At 31.5% G+C, this 11078-nt stretch overlaps 1 protein-coding gene across 1 annotated transcript; it reads left to right on the forward strand.

The window, feature by feature from the left end:
• Positions 1-4875: 4875 nt before the first annotated feature.
• On the forward strand, positions 4876-7072 carry LOC127086014 (uncharacterized). The gene is made up of 2 exons (XM_051026683.1): positions 4876-5038; positions 5387-7072. The coding sequence occupies exons 1-2, from the start codon at positions 4985-4987 to the stop codon at positions 6866-6868; spliced, it is 1536 nt and encodes a 511-aa protein (XP_050882640.1). The 5' UTR covers positions 4876-4984; the 3' UTR covers positions 6869-7072.
• Positions 7073-11078: the final 4006 nt, after the last annotated feature.

Consider the following 11078-nt stretch of genomic DNA (forward strand, 5'->3'; position numbering starts at 1 on the left):
ACATCATATTGTATTCACAGTATTTTACAGTTGCAAAGTGAATAACAAGTTTTCCACAGTTTGTGGACAGAGAGAAACTCTGCAGAATTTAATTCTTCTTCTCCTTCATCGTTCTATACACTTTCTTTCTCCATTGTTCTTCTCCTTTCGTTGTGATTGTGTGGGTAATTACAATCTTGTTCCTTAAGATTGACTGAAATTCTCCATAGGTTTTTGGGGGATTTCCAACATCGTTCGAGGTTCAGCTATCTCTTGTGCATGCATGAGTATGAAAAGATCATAAATGACCTCGGAGTAAACACTCACTGAATCAGAGATTTTGGTGCCACCATGGTATTGAATCTCTTTCCCTTTTCTCTGATTTCCATTCGCATCATCTTCTTCTTGCTGCGATTCTTCCTAAGATGTGTATGTGGTGCGATTCTTCCCTTTTCTCTGAGGGAGCTAACATTTGTGAGGAAACAGAGTGAAAGTGATGAATCTGGAAACATTTGTGAGGAGATTGACTGAGAGTGATGAATCTGGAAACGTTTATGAGGAGATTGAGGGAGAGCGATGAATCTGGAAACGGTTATTGATGAGCCCCCCAAAACTTGCAGTGAAGTATGGTTATATACTATCCTTGATTTAATAGAGTGAAAACTCTATTAAATCTCAGAAGTTGAGATCGGTTAGCCGTGAAAACTCTGTTAGCTTCCCAAATCAGTTAGAGTGCTTGGGATCTTATGTATGTTACCTTAGGTTAGTTACCGTGGAGATTTATTTTCTGAATTTTGTTTTTGTTAGTTGCCATGGAGCCTCAGATATTTTGTCTGTGTTAAGTGAATTTTTGCAGGTATATGTCAGTTAGAAGCTAAACCTGGTGCGTTCTATTTAAAGTGAATGTCCAGGATAGTTGTATTTGAGTTAGAAGAGTGAAGTTGTATTAGAAAATCTATTAACATGATACTGATTAGTTCAATTAGGTGAAGTCGAATTGCTATATTTTTGAAGCTACATACTGAATTGATTTGGGAACCTACAGTGTAATCCTTGGTTGAATGCATATGTTAGTGAATGTCAAATATGTATGTTATGGATATATGATTGTAGGATATTTGTTGAATTGAAGTTAAGTCACTTAGAATTGCTGAAATGGTTCTTATGTATGTTTTGGTCATGGTTTTTTTCTTTTACATGGTTTGTTGGATTGATGTGGTTTTGGCGGCTTGAATATATTCAATAGAATTCATGGCTCACTCATTATGTTCTTTTTGTAGGTAATCAAACAAAGTATAATCCAATTTTAGTGGAAATAAATAATGATGAAGATGGTGGATGAAGAAATATGAAGATGAAGCTTTTTAGGATTTATTAAACGGTGTTGACTTTGGTAAATTGTTGACCAAAAAGTCAACAGTTGACTAAAAGTCAACATCACAAAATGTTGATTTTTTTTATAAACATGCTTATGGATAATGTACATTGTGATTTGAATGAAATGTAATAACTAATCTTGAATGAAACAATGCTCTATTTTTAAAGTGAAAATTTTCCTCCAAAATCAACTTTGAATAGAAAGGGATAAATGAATCATGATTGGATCAATAAATTCAAATTAAGACATTATGCACCTTTTAAAACATGTGACCAAGAATTATGAATGAACTCCATGCACCATGAATGCATCATAAGAAAGAAAGCATGAACCATGAATGAAACTATGAAACTTGCATCACAAACCATGATTAAACACCATTGATGACCAAATGGCCCTTTCAAAGAATCGCGATTCAAGTCCCAAAGATAAGCAATATAATTAATCAAATATCCTGGCTTAAGAAGCAAACTCAGACTAGATGGCCCCTAGAACTAGGGTTTCCTTGTGTAAAATGGGCTTGTGAAGATGACCTGTAATGGGTTAAACCACAATGGATCAAACGCAAACCCAACTCTCACAAGACAAATGCACTAGTGACCCAAGAATCAAATACTTATGAATCCTGAAATCATCACATGGATGGCCGTCTAAATAAACCTTAGATCAGATGAAATCCCTAACAAGTGGGCATGATAGTCAAAAGCTTCTTCCCCATGAATTAAGGTATCCAATAAGCACCAAGTAAGAAGGAAATTCATAAGGCGCATTAGGACCATACCTTCCCTGATTAGGGTTTTGAGCTCAAAGCAAGATAAACAAATAAGTCACCCATGATGAGCACCCACAATTAGGGTTTTATGGATTAAAAGATTCATCTAGGGCAAGAGCCAAGCACATTAGGGTTTAGGCATGAAAGATCAAGATGCAATCCCCCAAGATCAAGCTAGACTGCATTATGTTATTCACAGGCTTTGAATCTATGATGTTTGTGAGAAAGTGTTAAGATGAGTGAATGATGCACATGAGTGAGGCATGAATGAGTAAATATGAATCTTAAGTCAAAGGTTGAATGAAAAGATGAAAAAAGGGAGAGCAAATTTTGGGGTACGACAAGAACCAAATAAGTGGTTCAGCTTATATTATAATCATATTTCATAATCACTTATTCTGAATCAAATGTAAATCCTCTAATTCGATTCCAGTAGGTTAATAATAATCCAAGAGCCTTTGAGATACGATACTCGAGTGCCGTTTCTCTTTTTTACTACATTTTGTCTTAAACTCGTTTTTGACCCGTGTGCGATAGTGGATTTATACGGTGAACAATATTTTTATTTTTTTAATAAATAAAAAAATTATATTTATAAAAAAATATTTTTATTTTTATAACATAAATATAAAGTTTGTCATTAAACAATTTTATTATTGTACTAATCACAAAAATATAGGTGATTAACCATATATTTTACTTATTATTGTATTCATTAATCAATAAAATATATAATATTAATCAAATTCTGATATTAAAATATGAAATATAATAATTAGTTTTTAACCAAATTTTGGATTTCACATTTTAACGTGAGTATTTAATTAATAACCTATATTTTTGTGGTTAATATAATAATAAAATTGGTTAATGACAAACTTTATATTTATATTATAAAAATAATTTTAAAAATAAAAATATTTTTATATAAATATTATTTTTTATTTATTAAAAAAAACATTGTTCATGTTTTAAATATGGTGAATAATATTTGGTGTAAGTATTTGGTGTAGGAATAACATTATTTTAATTTTTATTATTAAAAACCTTATTAAAAATTTTACAATAAATTTCGATTTTTGTGAGGTTGACATACATATTTAGATAAATATTTAATTTTAGATCTAAAAATTTACAAGAATCCTTCATACTCAAACAAACTCAAATCGAAAGAATCACTTATATTATATAGCTCCCTGCAAGACCGCATCTACCTCCTTGGATAGTAATGACAAAATCAATTTAAGGAGACCATCTTTCCCTATGCCTGCTAACCCACAACTAAAGTATCACAAGTCTTTGATTCCATATACCCTAACTCCACTAAGGGATGAAATAGACACTAATCTTACTTTTAAAATCGACTATTTATATTTTTTTTAATACAAATAAGAATGATGAAAATATATTAATTATAATTTATAGCTTGTTAGATAACTACAATTTTTTAACTTACTATTAGGTAAGCTTAACTACATAAGCATGCAAACCCTACCCCACATGTGAACATCTTAAACATGCAAGGCTCTGCACATAATTTTAAGTGTTTCTTGGAAAGTAGTGAGTTCCTATGAATAAAATAACAAATACCTTAACTTCTTCTCTTTTGACTCATCATTACTTTTGACTACATAAGCATGCATACCAACATGTGAACATCTTAAACATGCAAGCCTCTACACATCATTGTTAGTGTTTCTTGTGAGACTATTTTGGATTCATTGTTGGCTATGTAGTGAGTTCCTAGGAGTTGGTAGCAGAAGAATCATAAGTGTATGATAAACAACATATGACTCATGATTCACAATGTATACTGGTCTGCCTTCTAGCACAACATCCAAAAGTATAGGATGTTGACTCCACCTACTTCTGAGAATCATGACATTAGCTATTAGCTAAGCTTAACTATATAGTATTTTGGATCTATTTAGTGAGTTCATAGGAGTTGGTAGCAGAAGAATCATAGGTTTAAGATAACTAGTCTGACATCTTGCACAAAATACAAAAACCTAGGATGTGGACTCTACCTAAACTACATAGTATAGGGTTTACTATATTCTGACATTATTATATTTATATGTATTTTTGAATTAGAGCTCAATTTAACAAAATTAGTTAGTACTAATATTTTGATAAAGGCTTCAAAATTTAATATTTATCTAAATTTTGATATGTAAATTCCAATTCAATTAATTGGACACTGTTATTTAGATTTGAATTCAAAACCTCATGAATATTCCTGCCAACACTCATTATATATTAGATGCCTTTCATGTTTAGTAACTTTGGTGTTTTTAGTGTATATTTGATGATAATAATTAAAATTAAAAGGAATTTATGAAATTTTAAATTATTTGAAATAATTACTATCAAAATAAATATGTTTGTTTAACATTTAAAAAATCACCTATATCATTTTAATATGTTTTTATTAAAGATTTTTAGAAAATGATTTTTAATTTTAAAATAAAAAATTAATTACAGTAGCTTCTCTAAAGTTTATTTATTTTTAAACTAAAAGAATTTAGTTAGGAGCTTCTAATTAAAAAAATGATATCAAATAAACAATTTTTTAAAAATTTTATTTTAAAACTCAAAACAAACACACCTAATAGATCTTGTAAAAAATAAATCCTAGTAAATTGATCTTACTTAGACATATAAACTTATAAATTAAACTAAACATTTAAAAAATAAATTAAACTAAACATTTTAAAAATAATCTTGTCAACCAAAGTCTCAATGACCTTAATGTACTTTCTCTTTTCATTCACTTATAAATAGCCCAATTCATTTCCATTTCAATACATCTTTCACATTAAAACAATTTTCCCACAAAACCATAACATAAAGAAATGGCACACAAAAATGTTTTGTCTCTCCTCCTTTTTGTCATGCTCTTGTTGATTGTAAGTTACTAAGCATCCATTCTTGTATCTTTTACACTTATATTTTTCATCATTTATTTATCACAATCTATCATTTCTCATCTTTATTTGATTTGATTTCATCATTCACTTACAATCAAGTTGTTTTATTTGATTTGATAAAATAGTGTTTTCTCTGAGATAGTGAAATTTAAAAAATTGTTTTTCTCTAATTTTTATTTCACATTATGTATCCATATGAAATATATAATAAATATGTCTTACCTGTGCAACATAATGTGTCTCATAAAACACATAATTTTGTTTTTGTAATCATATATACCATCCAAAAATAACTTATTAATATCCATTTATTCAACTGAATTGTAGAATGGACAAGGAAGCTTTGCCCGATATATGATACAAGAGAATGTAGATGAAATACAAGTTGCTCAACCTTACCTTGACGGTTGGCTCAAAAATCCTTTGAAGAATCAAAAACACATTGCTAACTCTAACCAAGTTTACCTTGATGGATGGTTGAAAGATACTCGGGCAGAGAAAACCAAATCCTCCCAGGATTCCGATCAAGTCTATCTTGATGGATGGTTGAAAGATATCAGAGCAGAGAAACCAAAATCGACCTCTGAATCCAACCAAGTTTACCTTGATGGATGGTTGAAAGATACTCGAGTTGAGAAAACAAAATCTACTGGTGACTCCAATCAAGTTTATCTTGATGGATGGTTGAAAGATATCAGAGCCAAGAAAGAAAAGTCCACACCTAACTCCAACCAAGTTTACCTTGATGGATGGTTGAAAGATACTAGAGCAGAGAAACCAAAATCGACCTCTGAATCCAACCAAGTTTACCTTGATGGATGGTTGAAAGATACTCGAGCTGAGATAGCAAAATCTACAGGTGACACCAACCAAGTTTATCTTGATGGATGGTTGAAAGATATCAGAGTTGAGAAAGAAAAGTCAATACCTAACTCCAACCAAGTGTACCTTGATGGATGGTTGAAAGATACTAGAGCAGAGAAAGCAAAATCCACTTCTGAATCCAACCAAGTTTATCTTGATGGATGGTTGAAAGATACCCGAGTTGAGAAAGCAAAATCTACAGGTGACACCAACCAAGTTTATCTTGATGGGTGGTTGAAAGATATCAGAGCTGAGAAAGAAAAGTCAATTCCTAACTCCAACCAAGTTTACCTTGATGGATGGTTGAAAGATACAAGAGCAGAGAAAGCAAAATCCACCTCTGAATCCAACCAAGTTTACCTTGATGGATGGTTGAAAGATACCCGAGCTGAGAAAGACAAATCTACCCCTGACTCCAACCAAGTTTACCTTGATGGATGGTTGAAAAATACCCAAGCTAAGAAAACAAAAACCATGTCTGACTCCAACCAAGTTTACCTTGATGGATGGTTGAAAGATTCCCGAACTGAGAGAACAAAAGCTACCCCTGACTCCAACCAAGTATACCTTGATGGATGGTTGAAAGATACCCGAGCAGAGAAAACAAAATCCACCTCTGATTCCAAACAAGTTTATCTTGATGGTTGGTTGAAAGACACCCGAGCTGAAAAAGAAAAATCCTCCTCTGACTCCAACCAAGTTTACCTTGATGGATGGTTGAAAGATATTCGAGCTGAAAAAACGAAATCCCCCTCTGACTCCAACCAAGTTTATCTTGATGGATGGTTGAAAGACATTCGAGATGAGACAACAAAATCTACCTCTGATTCTAACCAGGTTTATCTTGATGGATGGTTGAAAGATATCCGAGCTGAGAAAACAAAATCCATCCCTGACTCCAAACAAGGTTATCTTGATGGATGGTTGAAAAATACCCGAAACTAGTTCATGTCTTTATTAATCAATATCTATGTCATTTTGAAAACTTTTCATGTTGCTCATATGTTTTTAATCTTCGTGCTTAGTAAAACCTTATTTCTATGTATTAAGTAAGATCTCGTTTGTGTACTAAATAAGTTATTGTTTCTATGAACTAGTTGTTTGTGTTTTAAAATAAACTTTAATTTAATCTGATAAAGATTGAGTTGATCTCTCTTTAATTTTTATAACTTTAGTAGTTGTTTGTATAACCTCTAAGAAATGTGCAATTATGTTTTGTTAATTCAATTAATTCAATGTGTTTATTCTTAAAATGAATCGGGGAATAGAGGTTAATGAGAGAGATCAAATTCTCAAACATTTGAGATGAGAAGATATCACAATTCTTAAAATCTTAGAGTATAATTATTCTAATATTATCATGTGTGATTAGTGTGTTATTATCTTTATATTAATTATGTTAGTATTAATAAATATTAAAAAATTATTATCGTAAATAACCGGTTTATATTATTATTTCATCATAAAAATTACAATAAAATTATAATTTCTATATAGATAAAAAAAAGATATATTGAAGTACTAAGTCTATTATATTATATTGGGTTAAATTGAAGCCAACTTAATTGAGATATAATCATTTATTTGAGCAATCTTTGTTAACCTCGTTTAAAAGAAAAACAAAAAAAGTTACAAGAAATAGGTAAACCATAGAATATTGGATTATAAGTATGTATTAACAAAAAGGTGTGTCAAACCCTACCTTACATAAATCAATATTCAATTATATTAATTAAACCTCTAGCACAATTATACAAAACAATAATACTCCAAGCATCACTAACAGAAAAGTTACTGTTGTTTCATGCACATTATATATAAGTTACATCCTTTGACATACATGATACATATAATAATACTAACTCGATAGAAAACAACTAAGTTAGTAAAATCTAGAGTGAAATATAAATTCAAAACATGATAAAAATACAAATAATCACAATTAAATAGATGCTACTGAGCAACATTTTTAGAAAACCTGGTATCAAAAGAGGTTGATGGATGTTAAAGAATTGAACTAGATTTTACTTGTCCAGGATTTCTTGTCATATTCCTTGTAGAACACTTGAGATTCAATAAATATTTTTAGGGACTAATATCTCGTAGGTACAATGATACCCCATACGACATGATTAATATGTAATTTTTTTCACGAGAGCAATAAATTGAATTTAGTAAATATGACATCTAGTTAAAAATTCATTCCTTTTTAAGGGAAAAGGTCTACACTCTATCACTTAATTGATGTTTTAAACCACATGTACAAAACGTAAATCACGGGTTTATACATATGCCTTATTAACTTTTAAAATAAACATTAATTATAGTAATGTATCAAATTAACTAAATTCCAAAATCTAGTCACCTTTTAATTATTTTTGTTCGTAGGTGTCATATGTTAGATTTTCATGTAATATGTAAGGCTCTTCCACGTTAGGAAAGAGTTTTTCAATTCTAGTAGGTGTTACCACCTGAATGAGCACTAAGACACCCTTCTTCATTTCCCGTGGTACAACTCGGAAATTTTATCTCCATGGAACTCTTTGTTTCTTTGTGAACTCTTGGATGTGGTCCATTTTACGCGCTTCGTCGAGTAGATTTACGGCGCATTTAAGACATGTATCGTTCTCTTTAATTGATTCATAAAATTCAATGAACACAATAAAATGCACTACTCATAGATATTAGAAACAAATTTGAGGTAGGGAGAGGGATTAGAAAATATGTTGGTCGAAGAATATGGACAAGTAACTTCATGAGTGTCATACCTTCTTCATTGACATGTTCACATCGCCAGGTGGGCGTGTCTATTTCTACGAGTAGTGTGGTGTTTGAATCATACACCAACTTAAATGATGTTTCTTTTGTAGAGGAGTTTGGTGTTGTGTGATATGACCATAGTTCGTGACTCTCCAGGATGAGATTTTTAAATACAATGTTTGACATGTGAGGGGTGAGTTGTGTGATTCAGAAAAACATGGTTTTTGAAAAAAACGGATTAAAATTAAAGTTAAAATGATTTTAAATATTAAGCAATGGAAAGACAAATTGCAGAATATAAATAACATAAAATAAAGAGTTACGGGAAGAGAGGAACCCCAAGAGTTATATAGGTTATGTTAGACGATAGGCTTAGACCTAAAGGGGTGAATAGATCCCGAGTTAAAACTTTGACAAAAAATAGGTTTAAAAATGTTATGACGCAAAACCAAGTTTAAAATATCCCGGATCAAAAAGAGTCTAACCGAACCTGCTATCAAAAATCTTGGATATGCGTAGTAGTGACAATGATATGATAATTATTTACAAATCGACCAACAACAACTAATCACAACTAGTTGAATGCAAACTAATAAGGAAAGCTTACTTCCAATGATAATTCACCCAAAAAAAATCATTTGAAGCATTTTGTCGAACACTTAGTGTATAGTCAATATTGTTTGGAGTTTTACGTGATATTGTTGATTTCAAAATCCAATCACAACCTAAAGGTTTGTGATCAACTCAACAACACCAATTTCAAAATGTAATAAAAAATTACTATCCAAACAATTTGATCGAACGATCTATGAAATCAAAAATTTACAAACCAAAAATAAAAGAGAGATAGAGAAAGCGTACATAAGGGTTTGTTTAGGCAGTTTCCTAATCGACCTCGCTATGAGTATGCCAGTCCTCAATTTGAATGTGAATTGAGATAGTGTAATATATCTTACTTTGAAAATGTATGTGCACAAGAGAGATGTAGCAATCTAACCATACAACCCTAGGATTGATATTGATTCTAACACATTCTCTTCCCTTGATCAAAGCTTGATCAAGTAACCAACAATGTTGCTTCAATTCACCATCTCACGCTACTTCTTTGCAAGAAACTCATTGTTCTTCAAAGATTTCACTTGATAGAATCCCAAACACGCACTTGTTGAAACCCAAGATTTACCAATGCTATACACCTTCCCACTCCACTCCTTTGCAAGAATCTACCATTCTTCAAAGACTTCACTCGACCGGATCTACCTTGTGTAATATTGTCCAAAACCTTCAAACTCTAAGAGATCTTGAACGAAAACCGCAACTTAGATTTCTGATTTGAAACCCTCAAAGTTCTCATCCCAATTTATAGTACAACAAACCTAAATTGGACGTTATCAACCCTAATCTAGATGGAACCCAATCAAAAAATGATTATGTGTGGTTTGATTGTGTGTATGCATAGATAAGAGGTTGAAGATGATGAGAATGCTTTGAAATCTCGGTTTTGTATAGGTTTTACTCACTAGAAACCTTTTTTAGTAAATGATGCATGTATGAAGTATTTATATGCACGAATGTTTGGAGGCAAAAGGAATGCAAAAGATTTGAAAAAAATGAGAAGTTTTGGAAATTTTCATTGAATAGGTTGACCTGTGAAAGCCATGTCCGACCTATTCGATGCATAGGCCGACCTGTATAGGTCATGCATAGATCTGTAAAGGTCATGTACTTCTTATATAATAACCTATAGAGGTGGCACATCTGTTAGAGCCTACAGGCTTTAATAATGTAGTAAATGAGTCGACATGTACAATGGATGTGTCGATCTATGATATGCATGTGTCGGCCTATAGTTCATTTTTTTCCAAAAATAGTTTTGAATGCATTTTGGATGCATGAAACCTTTTTCAAATTTTTTTTCAAATACTTTTATGCTTCTTAATGCTAAGATACACACAGAGAATCAAAGGATATTGTCCAATATACATTAGCGCTAAAGTATCCTAGTTTTGACATCATGCAAAATAAATCTACCGGAAAGTTGCACTCATAGGTTCAATCAAAAAACAAATTAGTCTCGTCCCTAAAAATTGATTTTGAGAGTATCTAATAAACTTTGAGAGCTTTTAGTAAGTAATACTCATGAATCCCCTTATACAAGGAAAACGGTTGACTTCCAACCAAAAAATAAGACTGAGATAGAGAACTTTGAGTCTTTTTTTCCAAATGACATATTGAAATGGTTAGTCCTCTTTCTACGATGTAGATCGAAGCGGTTAGTTTTCTTACCACAAGAGTATTAGAGCGGTTAGTCTTCAAGCTTCTAAACAAACTTTATAAGCTTTTATCACGGGTTGAGCTCATGAACCTTAAACATTAGTTTTACACGTGTTAGCCA

Source organism: Lathyrus oleraceus, chromosome 5, assembly GCF_024323335.1.
Source record: "Lathyrus oleraceus cultivar Zhongwan6 chromosome 5, CAAS_Psat_ZW6_1.0, whole genome shotgun sequence".
Lineage (NCBI taxonomy): Eukaryota > Viridiplantae > Streptophyta > Magnoliopsida > Fabales > Fabaceae > Lathyrus > Lathyrus oleraceus.

Bases quoted from the DNA above. Each gene is read 5' to 3' on its own strand.
- LOC127086014 (XM_051026683.1), top strand. From the start codon at position 4,985: ATGGCACACAAAAATGTTTTGTCTCTCCTCCTTTTTGTCATGCTCTTG. The intron at 5,039-5,386 runs GTAAGTTACTAA...ACTGAATTGTAG, and splicing joins TTGTCATGCTCTTGTTGATT to AATGGACAAGGAAGCTTTGC.